The following is a 20,375-nucleotide window of genomic DNA, read 5'->3' on the forward strand; positions in this document are numbered from 1 at the left end:
AAACTATTTGGAAATGTACACATGTATTTTATTCTTACTAGCAAATAATATTTGTGTTTTATAGGCTAAGTTCATTATTCCAACTAAAGGAAAGAGGATAGTCCTTGCTCGTATCAATGACAACTGGAGACGGTATAAGACCACAATCAAGCAAAATCATTTTCTGCCATACAAAAGTGTTAATGAAATGCTGAAAAATCGTCCTAAAATCATACCTGAGAGTCATTTTCGCAAGTTGATTGCTTATTGGAGAACTGAGAAAGTTAAGGTAAGACATGTGCAACTTATTGTAGTCTGCTTATGCAATTATGAGTTATATACATTTATGAGTGAAATATGATAATTTTTTGATAATACTTGTCTCTTGCTATGTAGAAAATGTCTGCGCAGAATAAGAAAAATAGGACACAACAGAAATTTAGCCATCGAAATGTCCAATAAATTTTGCAAGAATACGTGCAAGATTGGTACAATTTTTTATTCTTTGTGCATTTGTATGTGTATGTGGGGTGCAAGACTACGTGCATTTTTAACTTTATATAAATGCTTGTTGAACTGGACTTATAGGCTGCTTCTAAGGAAAATAATGAACCACCTACTCAAGCAAAAATGTTTGTTGAGACTCGCCAAAGCACAAAGGGAAAATCATTGAATGAAGACACTTTGGATGTTATTGTAAGTATTGTGAGTTAATTTGATTAAACTAGGTTATGGATTTCTTGTGTCTTGGTAATGTGTCCATCATTTGTGGTTATCTTTATGCTTGCAATTGAGTTAAACAATGCTGATACTATTCTTAATTGCTATTATTTGATTTGATGTTGTCAAATGATATATGTTTTGAGTCCAAGTGTGTAGTTACTCTTTTTTGTTATTATTATTTTTCTTCACATTAATATAGGCACATCTGCAAGCTGAGAATAAAAAGTCTAAAGAATCAGCAATTAGAGCTTTTCAATCCATATTTGGGAAAGAGAAGGCAGGGAGAGTGCGATGTCATGGAAGAGTTACCACACCAACTTTGTTGAAGAAAAATGAAGAAATTACCGCCCTTAAGCAGCAACATGCAGTTGAGAAAGCATCATTAGAGGGTAAAGATGTGATGCAAAAAGAAGTAGATGAACTAAAATCGCTTGTTAAGATGATGTTGCAACAAAAAAGTTCAGGAGTGGACCTTGAGATGTTAGCTGCTCAACTAGGAAGCACTTTAGGCAATCCGAACAATGATGCACATGAGGAGGTATTATTTATTGTTAAAGTTTCTATATTGTTATCATATCTTAAATAATGGTTGATTATGTTGATGTTGATTCAATTGTTTTGTGTATCTTAATAGAAGAATGTTATGATATATATGTTTCTCCTCTCTCTCTCAAATATTTTTAGTAGACATTATTAGTATTAAAAGTGTGTAGTTTTATATTTGTTTTTTTTTTCTTTTTTTTTTTACAGGAAAACTATGTTGAAGGGGAAATCGAACTTGATTAAGGTCAAATTTTTAAGAGCAAGTGTTATAGAGTAAAAGTCATGAACTTGTGGATCGGACATGATGATATATATATTTGCTACTTAGCTATTTCAACTCTTCTTTGTTATATTTTTTGCAACATTAGATGATATAGTTCGAGGTTGTCATGATAGTATTGTGGTATTTTGAATGTGATTTCGGATTTTACAACAATCTTTGTAAGTCAAATTTGATGAAAAATGTTCAATTATTTTTCTTTAGTGATTTTATTCAAATAGTTTAGATTATTAATTGACTCTAAATAATTAAAAAAATAAAATTAATTTTATTCACGAGAAAACTACTATTGTAAATAAAGAATTATATATTACAACAAAAAACCGTTGTCAAAAGTTACAAAGGACAACGGTATTAAAATCGTTGCCAAAAAATAACACCAACGGTAACGCTTTAATACCGTTGTCTTAGATGACTATAAAATGGCAATGGTTTTAAAACCGTTGCCAAAATAACTAATGGTAACGCTTTTAAACCGTTGTCTTAGATGACTATAAAATGGCAATGATTTTAAAACCGTTGCCAAAAAACACCAATGGTAACGGTTTTAAACCGTTGTGTTAGACAACTATAAAGTGGCAACAGTACAAAAACCGTTACCAAAAAATGACACCAACGGTAATGCTTTAAAACCGTTGCTGTTGTGGATAACAAAACTACAACAGTTTAAAACCGTTGCCAATCCAGGTACGGTTTTAAACCGTTGCTTCTCGAGTAACGGTTTGAAACCGTTGTTTAAAATTTGTGTTCAAAATCGTTGCCTATACCAGTGACTTTGGCAACGGTTTTTTGGTTACCGTTGCCTTAGGTCAAAAACCATTGCCAAAGCGTTGCCTAAAGTTTAGGGAACGGTTTTTCAATATACAGCAACGGTTTTGGACCGTTGCGAAAAGCCTTGTTTGTTGTAGTGTTTGTTTTCTTACTCTTTTATTATTCCATATTCTTAATTCTTGTTTAGAGTTACAATTGGATTATTTTCATGGATTGTTAATGCAAAGATTTACTTTTACTTTTAATTAATTTTGAATTCCTATTTTATTTAAATTATCATGTCTCTTTTTTATTCCAAACTCCCAATAACGAAGATGGTATCCATGTCAATAGAGTAGACTCCCAACTTGACATGGGGGTTAATTAAGAGGAGACACTTGAGTTGGAATGCTCAAGTGATTAGTTAAATTGGAAGTTGTTGGCTAATTCTGTATTTACTAATGCTAGACCTTCCCAAGGGAGAGGACTAGGATTTTCGAATAAGAGTTAGCTCAATCACTTAACTTTCCTTTATTTAGTAAGGGTTAACTAAGTGAAAATAACAACCTCTTTATACTACACTTGAGAAAATTCCAACAAGGATAGAACTTCCAATTAATCATTCCCTCAGTCAAGGCTTTTTATTTTGGATAATATAAATTCCTTTTAATTTTCATTGCACTTATTTACAATTGTTTATTTTCTGTCACTCAACTCTCCAAATCTCTCGGAAACTCCTGATTAATAAATTAGCACCCTTTTCGGCAACTCGTTGGGAGACGACCTGGGACTCATACTCCCAGTATTTTTATTTTAAACTTTTGTGACAACCTTTCTAAATTGATGAGGTGAATTTTAGCTGGTTAAGAACTATACTCACAATGCTGTTTTTATATTAACTTCTTAATTGGCCTAATTTCTGCCACGCACCAATTTTTGGCACCGTTGCCGGGAAGTTGCAATAGCGTGCTAAATTATTAATTAGTGTACATATTTTTATTTTTATTTGCATATTTTATTTTATTTTAATACCATGAGCCATACGTTTCTCTCATTGAATGACGCGTTCGTTGCCTGATCCGAGCTTAGCCGCATTTGATCCTGAAATTGAAAGAACTATTTCACGTATTAGGCGAGCTCGGTGTCGGTTAGCCTCTGAGAGTGGTGAAGTGATTGTTATCGATTCACCAGTCTCATATGAGGGCAAATCTGAACCGCCATCTGAGAGCGAAGCAAGCTCCTTTACTACTGATTCAGTTGATTCACGTGCAGATAGAATGGCAGCACCTAGGAGGATTACTCTCTAGGAAGCTGGAGCCCCAGATTTTACACTGTAACCGTATCAAGTGCGTCATCCAAATCTGGCTGAAGATTTTGAATTGAAGACTACACTAATTAACTTGATGCCCAAGTTTCATGGCTTACCTGCTCAGGAGCCTATCAAGCACCTAAGGGATTTCCAGATAGCCTGTTCTACTATTAGGCGTCATGGTGCAAATGAAACTTCTATTCTGTTAACCGCCTTCCCATTTTCTCTTGAGGGAAAGGCAAGGGAGTGGTACTACTCCCAACCTGAAGCAACTGTTACCAACTGGGATACGCTCAGAAGAGAATTCTTGGAAAAATACTTTACAGCTGAAGTTACAGATAGATTGAGGAAAGAGATCTCCTGCATTGTTCAGGGTGAATCAGAGACTCTCTATGAGTACTGGGAGCGCTTTAAGAACCTTCTAGACGCATGCCCCCATCACATGATTGATAGGCTAGTGTTGATCAGCTACTTCACTCAAGGCATGAAGCCTCGGGATAAAACTACATTAGATGGTGCCAGTAATGGTTCTCTGAAAAAGTACAAGACCGCAGATGAAGCATGGCAACTGATCAGCGACTTAGCTGAGTTCACTAGGAATCACAGGCACAGGAGCAGCCACTCAAAGGGTGTTGCAGAGGTTTTCTCTAGCAGTGAGACTACTGCTCTTACATAGAGTATGTGTGAAATGACCAACCTACTGAAGCAGATGCAGACAGCAGCCTCCCCCACCACAACAAAGCCAACAGTTAGTTTCCCAAAGAGTATGCAAAATCTGTGCTGATTATAGTCATTATACTGATGAGTGCCCGTAGCTCCAACAAGAAGACAACACTATGGCAGCCACTCATAACTTCTATGACCGCCCGAATCAAGGATACAATCAACAAGGCGGCAGCTACAACCAAGATGGGAACTATAACCAAGGGTGGCAGGACAACTCCAACAAGGGTTAGAGAGATAATTCCAACCATGGCTAGAGGGACAACTATAATAGAGGAGGCAGAGACAACAATAAAAATCAAAGGTGGAATAACAACAACAGACAGCAGAATCAGAACCAGCCTTACAGAGCACCTCACCTAAGACAGTCACAAGGACCCCAACACAACCAACAATAGGTCCCTCAGATCACTTATCCTCCTTCCTCATCAAATGACGAGATGCTTCGTTCTCTTGCACAAGGACAACAAGACATGTAGACTACACTGAACTCTACTTTAAATGGTCTGAATGACACTTTACAAGCTCTCGTCTCCCAGATAGATTCATTACATGCTTCCACCAACCAACCTTCAAGCTCCAGTGGAATTCCTTCTCAACCCTTACCTAACCCCAAGGGTGGCATCAATGCCATTACTTTGAGGTTCGAAACCACACTGCAAGAGAGGAACCAAGAGGAGCCAAGCCCACAAGAACATGCCCCAGTAGAGGACTTGGTTGAAGTGGAAGATGCTGAAGAGAAAGAGGAAGTACAAGACAAGGGTGAAGAAGAAGTAGCTCAGCCAAGGAATGGAGTACCAAAGGATGCAGAGGCTGCAAGTGGCGCCATTCCTATTCCATTTCCACACCTTGCACGGAAGTCCAGAAAGCAGATGGAACTTGATCCCAAAATGGTAGAAATTTTCAAAAAGGTTGAGGTAACTGTTCTCCTTTTTGATGTTATTTAGTAGGTACCTAAATATGCAAAGTTTCTGAAAGATTTATGCATACATAAAGATAAAATTAATGAATTAGAAACTATTCCTTTAGGTAGTTCTATATCTGCTTTAATGAGAGGTATACCTGAAAAATGTAGTGATCCAGGTCTATGCATGGTTAATTGTACCATTGGGGGTGTAATATTTTCTGACTGCATGTGTGATTTAGGAGCGTGTATTAGTATAATGCCATTGTCTATATATGATGCTTTGAGTCTCCCTCCCTTAAAAAGGTCGGCATCTTGTTTTGTGTTAGCAGATAAAAGTATTATTACAGTAGTTGGAATTGCTGAAGATGTATTAGTGAGCATTAAGGGGCTCACATTTTCCATTGACTTCTATATCTTGGAAATGCCCCCTAATGATTCAGGAAGACCATCATCAATCCTTCTTGGAAGACCATTCCTGAAGACTTCGAAGTTCAAGCTGGATGCATTCTTAGGAACTTACTCCTTTGAGATAGATGGTAGAGTAGTGAGTTTTAGTTTAAATGAAGCTATGAAGCACCCTCTGGAAGATCATTCTATCTTCCAGTGTGACATCATTGATGAAACTGTAGCTGAAGTTCACCAAGAAGAAGTAGAAGAAAAGCACATGGAGCAAGGTCCAAGTTTGGGGACACCCTCTGAACATAATGAGGACACTTTGCCATTATCACTAGCTCCAGATGATCCAGAGCCTAGCCATGAGTAGAAATTAGAATTGAAGCTCCTTCCTCCCTACCTCAAGTATGCTTACCTTGAGGATAATCAGATGTTCCCAGTTATCATTGCAAGGGAACTCACTTCCCAACAGGAAGAGCAGCTGCTTAGTGTGCTGAGAAAACATAAGAAAGCAATTGGGTGGAGCTTGGCGGATATAGTAGGCATCAGCCCTCAGGTTTGTGAGCATAGGATATTCTTAGAAGAGGGATCAAAGCCTATCCGTCAACCCCAAAGAAGATTGAATCCCACCATCTTAGAAGTTGTCAAGAAAGAAGTGACCAGGCTACTTGAAGCAGATATCATTTACCCCATCTCAGACAGTGAATGGGTCAGTTCAGTGCAAGTGGTGCCCAAGAAGTCTGGAGTCACAACAGTGAAGAATGAGCATGGAGAACTCCTGACAACTAGGGTGCAGAATTCATGGAGAGTTTGCATTGATTATAGGTGTCTCAACCAAGCTACTCGCAAGGATCATTACCCCTTGCCATTTATTGATCAGATGCTCGATCGCCTATCAGGTAAATCCCATTACTGCTTTTTAGATAGTTATACAGGCTATTTTCAAATTCATATAGCTCCTGAAGATCAGGAGAAGACTACTTTTACATGTCCCTTTGGAACATCTTCATATAAAAGGATGCCTTTTGGCTTATGTAATGCACCGACTACTTTCCAAAGATGCATGATGAGTATCTTTTCAGATCTTATTGAGAACTGTATGGAAGTTTTCATGGATGATTTTAGCGTATATGGTGATTCATTTAACCTTTTCTTGGATAGTTTAGCTAGAGTATTAGACAGGTGTGTTAGTTCAAACCTTGTATTGAATTTTGAAAAATGTCACTTTATGGTAAAACAAGGGATTGTTCTAGGACATGTTGTCTCCAATACTGGTATTTCTGTAGATCCAGCAAAGGTAGATGTCATTTCTAGTTTACCTTACCCCTCCCCCGTGAGGGAAGTCTGCTCGTTCCTTGGCCATGCAGGTTTCTATAGGAGATTCATTAAGGACTTCAGTAAGGTAGCATTGCCTTTATCCAAACTGCTGCAGAAAGATATTGAGTTCGAGTTCAGTGAGGATTGCATGCAAGCATTTGATAAGCTGAAATTCGCCCTGACTCAAGCTCCGATTGTGAGAGGACCATACTGGAGCTAGCCATTTGAGATTATGTGTGATGCATCCAACTATTCAGTAGGAGTGGCGTTGGCTCAGCACGAAGGTAAGGATCCTTTCGTAATTGCTTATGCATCTAAGACCTTAGATGCTGCTCAGTCTAATTACACTACTACTGAAAAAGAGCTTCTTGCTATTATTTTTGCTCTGGATAAATTCTGAGCCTATTTACTTGGTACTAAGGTAGTAGTGTACTCAGACTATGCAGCTCTAAAGTATTTATTAGCTAAAAAGGAGTCCAAACCAAGGCTAATACGCTGGATACTGCTACTGCAAGAATTTGATTTAGAAATTAAGGATAGGAGTGGTAACCAGAATTTAGTGGCAGACCACTTGAGTCGCCTTGAGCACATTAAGGATGACTCCACTCCTATCAATGATGCTTTTCCATTTGATAGCTTGCATGCAGTATCTGAAGTAGTTCCTTGGTATGCATCTATAGCTAATTATCTAGTTAGCCATACTTTCCCTCCTAATTTTACTAAACATCAAAGGAACAAGCTAAAAAGCGAGTCTAAATATTATATATGGGATGACCCATACTTATTGAGGTGTGGTGCTGACCAGGTAATTAGAAGGTGTGTGCCCCAATCAGAATTCCAGTCCATTTTAGAGGCCTGCCACTCTTCTGAGAGTGGAGGACATTTTGGCCCTGAAAGAACAGCTAGAAAAATTTTAGACTGTGGATTCTGGTGGCCTACTCTTTTTAAAGATGCTGCTGTTTTTTGTAAATCTTGTTCCCCATGCCAAAGCTTTGGTAATATATTCAAGAGAGATGAGATGCCTCAACATATTATGCTTTTCTGTGAAATTTTTGATGTTTGGGTGATGAGTGGATAATTTATACGCTTTTTGGCATTGTTTTTATATAGTTTTTAGTATGATTTAGTTAGTTTTTAATATATTTTTATTAGTTTTTAAATAAAAATCACATTTCTAGACTTTACTATGAGTTTCTATATTTTTCTATGATTTCAGGTATTTTCTGGCTGAAATTGAGGGACTTGAGCAAAAATCTGATTCAGAGGCTGAAGAAGAACTGCAGATGTTGTTGGATTCTGACCTCCCTGTACTCAAAGTGGATTTTCTGGAGCTACAGAAGTTCAAATGGCGCGCTCTCAATTGCGTTAGAAAGTAGACATCCAGGGCTTTCCAGCAATATATAATAGTCCATACTTTTCCCGAGTTTAGACAACGCAAGTTGGCGTTCAACGCCAGCTTTCTGCCCTATTCTGGCGTTAAACGCCAGAAACAAGTTGCAAAGCAGAGTTAAACGCCAAAAACAAGTTACAAACTAGCGTTCAACTCCAAGGAAGACTTCTACACGTGAAAGCTTCAATGCTCAACCCAAGCACACACCAAGTGGGCCTCGGAAGTGGATTTCTGCATCATTTACTCATTTCTTTAAACCCTAGTAACTAGTTTAGTATAAATAGGACTTTTTACTATTGTATCTGAGAATCTTTGATCAGTTTTATGCTATCTTAGACCTTTATGGAGGCTGGCCATTCGGCCATGCCTGGACCATTATCACTTATGTATTTTCAACGGTAGAGTTTCTACACACCATAGATTAAGGTGTGGAGCTCTATTGTTCCTCATGAATTAATGCAAAGTACTACTGTTTTTCTATTCAATTCAAGCCTATTTCTTCTCTAAGATATTCATTCGCACACAAGAACATGATGAATGTGATGATTATGTGATGCTCATCATCATTCTCACTTATGAACGTGTGCCTGACAAACACTTCCGTTCTACATGTAAACAAGCTTGAATGTGTATTTCTTAGCCTTCTGATTTACGATCAGAGTCTTCGTGGTATAGGCTAGCATTATCGGTGGCCATTCTTGAGATCCGAAAAGTCTAAACCTTGTCTATGGTATTCCGAGTAGGATCTGGGAAGGGATGGCTGTGACGAGCTTCAAACTCGTGAGTGCTGGGCGTAGTGACAGACGCAAAAGGATTACTGAATCCTATTCCAGCATGATCGAGAACCGACAGATGATTAGCCGTGCGGTGACAGCGCATTTTGGACCATTTTCACTGAGAGGACGGGATGTAGCCATTGACAACGGTGATGCCCAACATACAGCTTGCCATGGAAAGGAGTATGAAGGATTGGATGAAGGCAGTAGGAAAGCGGAGATTCAGAAGGAGCTAAGCATCTCTATACGCTTATCTGAAATTCTCACCAATGAATTACATAAGTATCTCTATCTTTATTTTACGTTTTATTTATCTTTTAATTATTAAAACTCTATAACCATTTGAATCCGCCTGACTGAGATTTACAAGGTGACCATAGATTGCTTCAAGCCGACAATCTCCGTGGGATCGACCCTTACTCACATAAGGTTTATTACTTGGACGACCCAGTGCACTTGCTGGTTAGTTGTGCGAAGTTGTGACAAAGAATTAAGATTATGAACGTGCGTATTAAGTTTTTAGCGCCGTTACCAAGGAATGAACGATCGTGATTTCGTGCACCATTGGGGCATTGACTTCATGGGTCCATTTCCAAACTCTAGTGGTTACCTTTATATACTGTTAGCTGTAGATTATGTTTCTAAATGAGTGGAAGTGATTCCTACCCAGACTAATGATGCTAACACTGTAGTTTCCTTTGTTAGAAATCATATTATCTGTCGCTTTGGATCACCACGAGCAATCGTGAGTGATCAAGGCCCTCTGAAAAACCCATATTTTATGATATATTTTGTGCTTAATCTGAGTGATTTATTCAATCCTTCACCCACTTATTCATATTAATTGCATGGTTTTACTTTCTCTTCCTTATTATGTGATGTATGTGAAAAACATGTTTCTTATGCTTAAAAATAATTATTTTGATTACCTTTTATTTCCATTCGATGTCGTGATTCGTGTGTTGAGTAGTTTCAGATCTTCTAAGGCAGGAATGACTTAAAGGATGGAAAGGAAACATACAAAAATGGAAGGAAAGCATAAAATAGAGTTTTTGAAGAAACTGGCAGCCACGCGATCGCATGGGCGACGCGGCCGCATGCCAGCGCGAAAAGGCATTGACGCGGCCGCATGACTGACGCGACCGCGTGACAAGGAAAACTCCGAATGACGCGACCGCGTGACCCACGTGGACGCGTGACAGAGGCCACGCACCAGAAATTGCAGAAAATGCTCATAGCGAATTCTGAAGCCCTTTTTGGCCCAAATCCAAGTCCAGAAGGCATAGACCAGAGGTTATGAAGTGGGGGAATGCATCCATTCAAGGAGAGTCTCCAATTAGTTAGTTTTCCATGATTTAGATTTAGTTTTGAGAGGGAGATTCTCTCCTCTCTCTTTAGGATTAGGATTTAGAATTAGAATTTTATTCGCTTTCAGGATTATCTCTTTATCAGGTTCAATATTCCCTTTTATTTACTTTTGTAATTTAATTTATGAATTCTTCCATATTACAGATTACTCTTTTGAATTAATGTTATTTGAGGTATTTCAGTTTATTATTGCTTTCTTTTATTTACATTATTGTTATTACCATCTGAAGACATTTTTATTCCAATAGATTTACTTTTCTCCTTTTGGTCTTGGTTAAGAAATCAGTAACTCAAGAGTTATCAAACTCAAACATGATTGATAATTGTTATCTTTGTTAATTAAATTGAACTTCAATAATCCCAATCTTTTCTTAGGAAATAAATAGGATCCGAAGATCAAACCAATTAATCCCTTGACCTTCCTTTGCCTTAGTAAAGGTTAACAAAGTGGAATTAAGATTCAATTTTCATCATCATTGATAAGGATAGCTAGGATAGGACCTCTAATTTCTCATACCTTGCCAAAAGTTTATTTACAGTCATCTATTTATTTCACTTGCCATTTAAATTACTTGTTCTTCATTTACTTTAATTGCTAATTAAACCATTCGCTCCTCATTCTCAAAACCTCAATTTACAACCTCCATAGCCAATAATAAGTACATACTTCCCTGCAGTTCCTTGAGAAGACGACCCGAGGTTTGAATACTTCGGTTATCAATTTATTTAGGGGTTTGTTACTTGTGACAACCAAAACGTTTGTATGAAAGGACTTTTGTTGGTTTAGAAACTATACTTGCAACGAGAATTTATTTGCAAATTTCTAGACCACGCAAAATTTCTCTCATCAAAATGGCGCCGTTGCCGGGGAATTGCAATCGTGTGCCTTATTATTGGTTATTGTAAATATTTTTCTTTTACGTGTTTATTTGTTTTTATTTTCTTCTTTTATATTCATTAGCTACTATGAATTCTCACCCCTCTCGCTTTGAGTTTGGTTCTAATATTTTTGAAAGGAATGAAAGTTATAACAGGAACATGTATCAAGGTCAGAGCAATCAAAGATGGATGGAGCCAAGAGGATCTGATCAACCCTTTTGGCAGCAACACCTTCCAAGATATCATGGACAAAGACCATTCTACAATGCATACCAAGGCAATGGATATGGTGGACAACCTCGTAGTTACCAACAAGCCCCACCCTATGCTTATAGGCCATCCTCTCAACACAACCTTGAACCACCACACTCACAAGCTCCTTTTCACCATTCGCCACCATATAATCCTCATTTACCCCGATTCCAATCCAATTACTCCCAAACACCACCACTTCCCAATGTACCACGTCCAAATCCATCACTCCGAGAATCAGAAGTTCGCCTCAAGGGAACAGTAGATCAACTTCAAACAACCCTTCATCAACTGGAGCAAGCAATAAGTCAATTATCTTCTAGACGTTCGAACATTCAAAGGCCTCCCAGAGCCCCATGTGGGCAATCTAATGAAAAGCGTAGCATGAAGGAGATATTAGAAACTCCAGTGGACAAGACAGAGCATGACTTCGTACTAGAACAAGCAGAGGAAGCTGTCATTATACAAGAAGAAGAGTTGGTTGAAGACTTAGGAGACGCTGAACTTCCATGGGAACCCAGAGTTGTGGAGAATTCTGTCAAGGCCGTTACAATTGATGCTAAAGAGGATAGTGTACAACCCCCAAAGCAAGTCTCTTATGAAGAACTAGATGGAATGACCCAAGAAGCAAATTCTCTTGATGATGATAGTCACAAGTCCAGTTCTTCTAGTAATGAACTTGCATTCGCGAGTGAATTCTCTGAGATCGAAGAATCTTCCCCAAGCGAGTACGAAGATGATACAGAGGTGGATTTTTTCCAACCTCCCGTTTATGACTTGAGTGATGAGGAAGACATAGAAGGCTTTGATCAGGACATGGATACATTTGAAGAATCTTGCAAAGAAGTGAAGAATTTCACAGAAGAGCACAAGGGAGTAAAACTCACAGAACCACTGGAACCACCTATCCCAAGGCCATTACCACCCAATACAAGCTTCAAGTGGGTACAATCCTTAACCTTTAGCTTTATTTTTCCACTTGAATATGGTTTGCTTGAAACAGATGGCCAGCTTAGAGCTCTCTGCGGCTTTAAGAGTAAAAGGGAAATGGCTCGTACTCAGAGCTGGTGCATAAGGTTCAATAAGGTTCCACGTTTCGACTCGAAGTGTGCGGATTGGCATCATGATCTATCAAATGGATCTCGGAAAACGTTTGGTTATTCTGGTGAGAATCTAATTTCTAAACCGCCCGGATGGAAAAATATAGATCAAGACGAAGGCGGATTTAAAAGCCAAGTTTGGGATCTTGGAATCTATTCTAAAACTCGTCACCCCGGGAGCCTGAGAATCTATTTGAAGCTGCTCAGAAGCTTTACATGCCTAGTTTGGAACCCCGGAGGCTATTGGCATTCCAAGCATTGGTGGAGATTTCTGGATGAATTTAAGCACAAGCCACCATAACAGAAAGCTCATCCAATGTCCAACTTAAGGACTTTAACTAAAAGTGCTAGGTGGGAGACAACCCACCATGGTATGATCGTTCTTTTTTTTCAATTTTAATTTTATTCCGTTTTGTTTATTTTTGAGTTTTATTTTATTTTACTTCATTGAACCTGGAATCATGCATAACATTGATATTAGCATTGAATTCTGCATTTTGCACAAAAAAAAAGAAAAAAAAAGAGGGTGTGCGACGCGACCGCATCATTCATGCGATCGCGTCAAGTTGCGAAAAATACTTCCCACGCGACCGCGTCATTCACGCGGCCGCGTGATCTGGAGATCGGCGTAAAGATCCAACGTCCGGAAAGTTAGGCTGGAATCGTGCGGCCATTGTGCATTTCGCACAAACGACCCACGCAATCGCGTCCCTGACGCGATCGCGTCACTTGCACAACATCAATCCCACGCGACAGCGTGAGCGACGCGATCGCGTCGCATGGATTGCACAACACCCCAAAAGGAGACAGAGAGTTGCGCTGAAACGACGCTGGATTCATGCGTTTAGAACAATTTCTAGCGACGCGATGCATGCCCCAGGCGATCGCGTCATTCACTCTTTTAGCTATCCCATGCGATCGCGCCACTCACGCGATCGCGTCAACTCCCATTTCACTCCAGCCACGCGACCGCGTGCCCCACGCGATCGCGTGGATTCAAATTTATAACCCCCCCAGTCACGCGAACCCTACTATTCGCGCCCCCCCAAACCCCTCTCCTCCCTCTCTTCTTCTCCGATCACACCACCACCACCCAGCCACCATCACCGAACGACCGCCACCCCGCCGACCACCCAGACCCCGCCGCCACCCACCCCCCTTCCTCCTTCCCCTTCTTTTTTCTTCTTGCTTCTCCTTCCTCCCTCCACCGCCACTGCCCCCCTCCGCGATCATCACCCCACCGCGCCGCCGTCACCGCCACCCAAGCCCCCCTTCCCTTCCTTCCCTCTCTCTCTCCCTATCCCCATTGACCTTCTCGAAACCCGTGCCTCCAAACAGCAACCACCGCCGCCTCCGCCACCATCCCCCAGCCACCTCTCTGCCCCACTCTCCTTAATTCGCCTACCAGGTTCCGACGAACGCCACCCTTCTATCCATTCGTAGTTAATTCATATTTTTCTGTTTATGTTCATATTTAGGCTAGTTAGTTATGCATGTTGTAGTGGATTTTAGGTTGTTAGGTAGCCTAGGATGTGGTTAGTGGATTTAGGCCTGTTTAATTGCGCTGTTCGTGTTTCTTGTTTTATAATTTTCACAATTCTGCTGTTGCTATATGTTAATAATGTTCATATGCTGTTCTTCAAGTTCATTCTTGTTCATATTCTTTAATTGCAATCTGTTTTCATTCATATGAACTATTTTGATTGCTGTTTATTTTCCGGGACAATCCAATTTCAGCCGGAATGCTGCCCAAATTTTTATAAACTGTTTTTTCATTCATGTTATGGTTTTGGCTATTTAAACTATGCTTTTACCAAACCAATTCACGAATGCCAGGGCAAGCTTTCTTATTCTTTTTGATTTCCTGGTTCTTAATATGCATTTTTGATGTTTAGATTCCAATTTTTGCTATTTCTATATCTATCTGAATCATCATCAACTTAATTTCCTTGTTTGGATATGAGTTACCTATAGCTTTTATTTGTGAATGCCTGTTACTTGGAATATGATCATTATGCCACTTACTTTACCCACTTTTTACTAACTCACTAATTTTAACTTCCTAAACTATTTTTCGTTTCTAACCAACCCTAACCTTTCACAACATTTCTTCTAGTTTTTCATTTTCTTTTAACATTCTAACCAAGGCATGATGATACTTTTTCTAATTAACTTGAACTGAAGTACATTTTGGATTGTGACATTTTTCTTCTCAGTATTCTAACTCTTGTACAATCCTTAATGCTAATTTGCTTAACTCAATCTCCTCTTCTATTGCTACTTTGCCACTTTGTGTTTCTTTTGAGTATTTGCCTATTTGTTTTCCTATTTTTTTATATCCTGGTTTTCTGTCTTTCAGGATGTCTGTGACGTTAGGATTTTTGCCAGTAAAGAATTTCATAAAAACAGTCGCGTTGTAGATATAGTTTCTAAACCAACAAAAATCCCTTCGTACAAACGTTTTGGTTGTCACAAGTAACAAACCCCTTTAAAATTGATAACCGAGTATTAAACCTCGGGTTGTCTTCTCAAGAAATTGCAGGGAGGTGTGTTCTTATTATTGGTTATGAAGATTGTAAATTGGGGTTTTGAAGATGAGGAACAAGAAGTTTAAATGGCAAGTAAAATAAATAAATAACTGTAAAATAAACTCTTGGCAAAGTATAAGAAATTGGAAGTCCAGTCTTAATTATCCTTATCAATGATGATGAAAATTGAATCTTAATTCCACTTTGTTAACCCTTACTAAAGCAAAGGAAAGTCAAAGGACAAATTGGTTTGATCTTCGAATCCTATTTATTTCTTAAGAAAAGATTGGGATTATTGAAGTTCAATTCAATTGGCAAGATAACAATTATCAATTATGCTGTTGAATTGGATAACTCCTGAGTTACTGATTTCTTAACCAAAACCAAAAGGGGAAAAGTAAATTTACTGGAATAAAAATGCCTTCAGATGGGAAGCAACAGTAACATAAATTAAAGAGAGCAATCATAAGTATGAAATACCTCAAAAAATATATTAAAATAGAAAATCAATCATAAAGAGTCACAATCAAAAGTGAGAAAAGAAATAAAAGAACATTGAACCTGGGATTGAGAGTCACTCCTAAAACTAAGAGAAGTCCTAAATCCTAATCCTAAGAGAGAGGAGAGAACCTCTCCCTCTAAAAACTATATCTACTCCTAAAATTGTGAATATGAAAGCCTTTTTCATGAATGGATGCATTCTCCCACTTTATAGCCTCTAATCTGTGTTTTCTGGGCCGCAAACTAGGTCAGAAACAGCCCAGAATTCGCTGGTTGTGAATTCAAACACGTTGATTTTCGTCACTGCAACGCGGCCGCATGGAGCACGCGGTCGCGTCATCTAGTGTCAAGGAAACTATAGCATATTATATATCAAATCGAAGCCCCGGATGTTAGCTTTCCAACACAACTAGAACCGCATCATTTGGACCTCTATAACTAAAGTTATAGCCATTTGAGTGCGAAGAGGTCAGGCTGGATAGCTTAGCAATTCCTTCAACTTCTTGTATTCCTTCCACTTTTGCATGCTTTCTTTCCATCCTCTGAGACATTCTTGCCCTGTAATCTCTGAAAGCACTTAACACACATATCAAGGCACCTAATGGTAATAAGAGAGGATTAATATTATCAAAGATAAGTCCAAAGAAACATGTTTTCAATTAAAGCACATAATTAGGAAGGCAAATGTAAAACCATGCAAATAGTATGAATAAGTGGGTAAAGAGTAGATAAAAACCACTCAATTGAGCACAAGATAAACCATAAAATAGTGGTTTATCAACCTCCCCACACTTAAACATTAGCATGTCCTCATGCTAAGCTCGAGAGAACTATAAAAGTGAAGAGGAATGGTAAAATGTATGAAATGCAACCTACGTATATGAATGCAAAATGTTTCTACCTACTTGGTTAAAAGTAAATAAGTTCTTCAAGACAAACATAAATCAAATTCCACTAATTCAAATTATACAATAAAAAGTAAGTAAACTTGTAAGAAGACAGCTCATGAAAGCAGGGAACATAGAATCAAGCATTGAACCCTCACTGGTAGTGTATATCACTCTAATCTCTCAAGTGTATAGGGTTATTCACTCTACTCTTCTCTAGTCATGCTTTCTAAATCTTGTTCTTCATCTAACCAATCAACATTATTTAATGTACCAATGCAAACATCATGAGGTCTTTTCAAGGTTGTAATGGGGCTAAGGTAAAGGTAAGGATATATGTATGGCCAAGTGAGAAAACAATAGAAGCCATGGCATGCCAGTGGTACAAAATGTACAACAATGGAAGAGAGTGGGGAAGGATAGATAATATAAATTCATGTCAATGCAAAAGTAATACAGATATAAAAGATTGGCATTGATTTAAATAATATTACTCAATCAGAATTAAACAAGTCATTAAGCACCAAGAAAATACCAGAAAAGATGTAACAGTTGAATAAGAACATTTGAACACCAATGGTAAAATAATAAATTTAGAAAAATAAAAATATGCAATGAATGAAAGTATGCAAATAAATAAAATAAAATAAAAGATAAGAAGAATGAGAAGGGAAAGAAATAAAGTAAGAAAGAAAGAAGAAAGAAGAAAAGATAGAAGAAATTAGGATTAGAGAAGAAAAGATAAGAAAATTGGCACTAATCTGGATAGGTTGTGTGACACTGGCGACGCGGTCGCGTGGGCGACGCGGTCATGTGGTGCGCAATAAGGTCAGGCGACGCGAACGCGTGGGGCACGCGATCGCGTGACTTGATTTGTGCTAGTGGCGCGAGTGCAGCTTCGCGGTCGCACAACTCTTTGTTCGAAACTTGGTATTGCCAAAATCCAGGGTGACGCGGTCGCGTGGTCGACGCGATCGCGCGGGTGGCCTTATTTCCAATATGACGCGGACGTGTGGGTGACGCGTTCGCGTGGCAGGGCTTGTGCTGCTAGCACGGGTCCAGCCCAATTCCAACTCAACTTTCGGCCATACACCCTTGTTACGTCGATTTACAGGGCCACGAGGTCGCGTGGGTGACGCGGACGCGTGGGGAAGCTATTTTGCAAATGACGCAGCCGCATCAGCGACGCGGTCGCGTGGATCAACTTGTGCCATTAGCGCGCCTCCAGCCACGCTTTCGCGTGACTCTCTGTTCAACCTCATTTTCTTCCAAACGCACATACGACGCGGACACGTCGGCGACGCTATCGCGTCGCGTGCGAAAATCTTTTTTTTTTAATAATGCAGTATGCAGAATGCAATGCTAATATAAATGTTATGAAAAATTCTAGGTTCAATACAATAAAATAAAATAAAACTTAAAAACAAATAAAACTAAATGAAAAAGGAACGATCATACCATGGTGGGTTGTCTCCCACCTAGCACTTTCAGTTAAAGTCCTTAAGTTGGACATTTGGTGAGCTCCCTGTTATGGTGGTTTGTGCTTGAACTCATCCAGGAATCTCCACCAATGTTTGTATCTCCAGTAACTTCCGGGGTCCCAAACTAGGCATGTAAAGCCCTTAAGAAGCTTCAAACAGATTCTTAGGTTCCCGGGGTGACAAGTGTCAGAGCAGATTCCAGGATCCCAAATCTTGCTTTTACATCCATTTTTGTCGGGATCTGTATTTTTCCAGCTGGGTGATAAGTAATTTGAATTCTCACTGCAGCTACCAAACATCTTCCTAGACCTATTCGGTTGAGCTTTACACCAACCTTTGCGTTTAAAATTAAAGCTTCCAACCATGATGAACCTTGCAGGACAATTCTTACCACTGGCCATCTTCCTCTTACTCTTAATGTTACAAAGAGCTCTAAGTTGACCATCCGTCTCCAGTAGCCCATATTCAAGTGGAATTAGAAAGCTAAGGGATATGAATTTTACCCACTTGAATGTTGTGAAGGATGATGGCAACTTAGGGGGAGGTATTTTTAATGAAATTGCAAGCTCCACTCCCTTGTGCTCTTCTCTGATAATTACCACCTCTTTGCAAGCTTCTTCAATTTCAACCTCTTCCTCTTGGTAGCTTTCTTCCAATTCAATCTCCTCTGCATTACTTTCCAAGGGGATGGGAGGTTGTGTATCTTCTTCTTGAATCTCCATCTCTTGATCAACCTCTTCCAAGTCTTCAACTGTGATATGCCTTGGAGGTTGTACACCCTCCTCAGCATCAATTTCAATCGTCTTGGAAGGAGGTTCTATGACTGGACTTTCCCATGGAGGTTCTGCATCTCCTAAGTCTTCAACCACTTCTTCTTCTGCAATAATTGCAGCTTCCTCCACTTGTTCCAGTACAAAGTCATGCTCCATACTGCCCACTGGAGTTTCTAATATCTTCTTCATGCTACGTTCTTCATTAGATTGCCCACATGAAGCCATGGGAGCACTGAGTGTCCGAGCGTCGGGAACCTAATTGACTTATCGCTTGATTTAGTTGATATAGAGTTGCATGAAATCGATCTGCTGCTTCCTTGAGATGATCCCTTCTCTCTTGTTCCATGTCAATAGCATCATTGAGATCATGTTGCTCTTGGATTGATGGATGTGGGTGCTCTTCCATGGATGGTGGTGATGGGATGGAGAGATCATTCTGTGGTTGACAAGGAAGTGCACTAGAGCTTGAGGGTTGATTGTTGAAGGTATTTAGTGGTCTGATTTGGGCGAAGAGAGCTTGTATAGTAGAGTTTAGATCGGCAAGTGCTTTCTCCATGGAGGTTTGGGGTGGATAGGAGGGTTCATTTGGTTCATAGGGTGGTTGTTATGGTGGATACGGGTTATGGTCATATGGAGGTGAATGGTTGTAGGTGGCTTGTGAGTATGGTGGTTCAAAGCTGTGTTGAGGAGAGGGTTTATAGGCATATGGTGGTGGTTGTTGATATGAGGATTGATCAAATCTTTGTGGCTCCTCCCATCTTTGATTGTTCCAACCTTGATGCCTGTTCTCATTGTAATTTTTTCTTCTTGCAACATAATTGTAACCAGACTCGTAGCGATGGGGGTGAGAACTCATGATAGTAAATAAAAATTAAAAACAAAAATAAAAACAAATTTAAATTAAAAGGTTATTTAAATTTTGAGTTTGAAAATTAAATTTTGGAATTTGAAAATTAAATTTTGAAATCTGAAATTTGAAATTTAAATATTGAAATTTGATTTTTGAAATAAGATAAGATAAGATTTTGAAAAAGATATTATTTTTTTTTGAAAAAGATTTAAATTTTGAAATTTTAGATTTTGAAATTTGAGATTTTAATTAAAAATTTTTTTAAATTTGAATTTTGAAAATTGAAATTTGAAATTTGAAATTTGAGTTTTAAATTTTGAATTTTTGAATTTAATGAGGAAAGAGAAAAACAATAAAATGACACCAAACTTAAAATTTTTTAGATCAAAACGAAGAAAACAACTAAGAACAACTTGAAGGTCAAGATGAACACGAAGAACAACTTGAAGATCAAGATGAACACCAAGAAAAAATTTTTGAAAAAATTTTTAATGACTAAATAAAAACCAATAACCTCTTAATTTATGAAAAAGCAAAAATAAAAACAAAAATAAAAACAAATAAACAAGCAAAAATAAAATATTTACAATAACCAATAATAAGGCACACGTTTGCAATTCCCCGGCAACGGCGCCATTTTGACGTTAGGATTTTTGCCAGTAAAGA

General features: G+C 38.7%; 1 protein-coding gene and 1 non-coding gene across 2 annotated transcripts; one reads left to right on the top strand and one right to left on the bottom strand.

Annotated features, from left to right (window-relative positions):
• Positions 1-609: 609 nt before the first annotated feature.
• On the top strand, positions 610-1,488 carry LOC148544283 (uncharacterized). Its single transcript, XM_088498367.1, has 3 exons — positions 610-675; positions 902-1,240; positions 1,453-1,488. The coding sequence occupies exons 1-3, from the start codon at positions 610-612 to the stop codon at positions 1,486-1,488; spliced, it is 441 nt and encodes a 146-aa protein (XP_088354493.1).
• Positions 1,489-3,924: 2,436 nt separating this feature from the next.
• LOC148544284 (small nucleolar RNA R71) lies at positions 3,925-4,028 on the bottom strand. The gene has a single exon (XR_015901575.1). It is a non-coding gene; the product is annotated as a small nucleolar RNA R71 (small nucleolar RNA).
• Positions 4,029-20,375: the final 16,347 nt, after the last annotated feature.

This window comes from Arachis ipaensis, chromosome B9, assembly GCF_059453495.1.
Source record: "Arachis ipaensis isolate K30076 ecotype BB chromosome B9, ASM5945349v1, whole genome shotgun sequence".
NCBI classification, from domain to species: domain Eukaryota; kingdom Viridiplantae; phylum Streptophyta; class Magnoliopsida; order Fabales; family Fabaceae; genus Arachis; species Arachis ipaensis.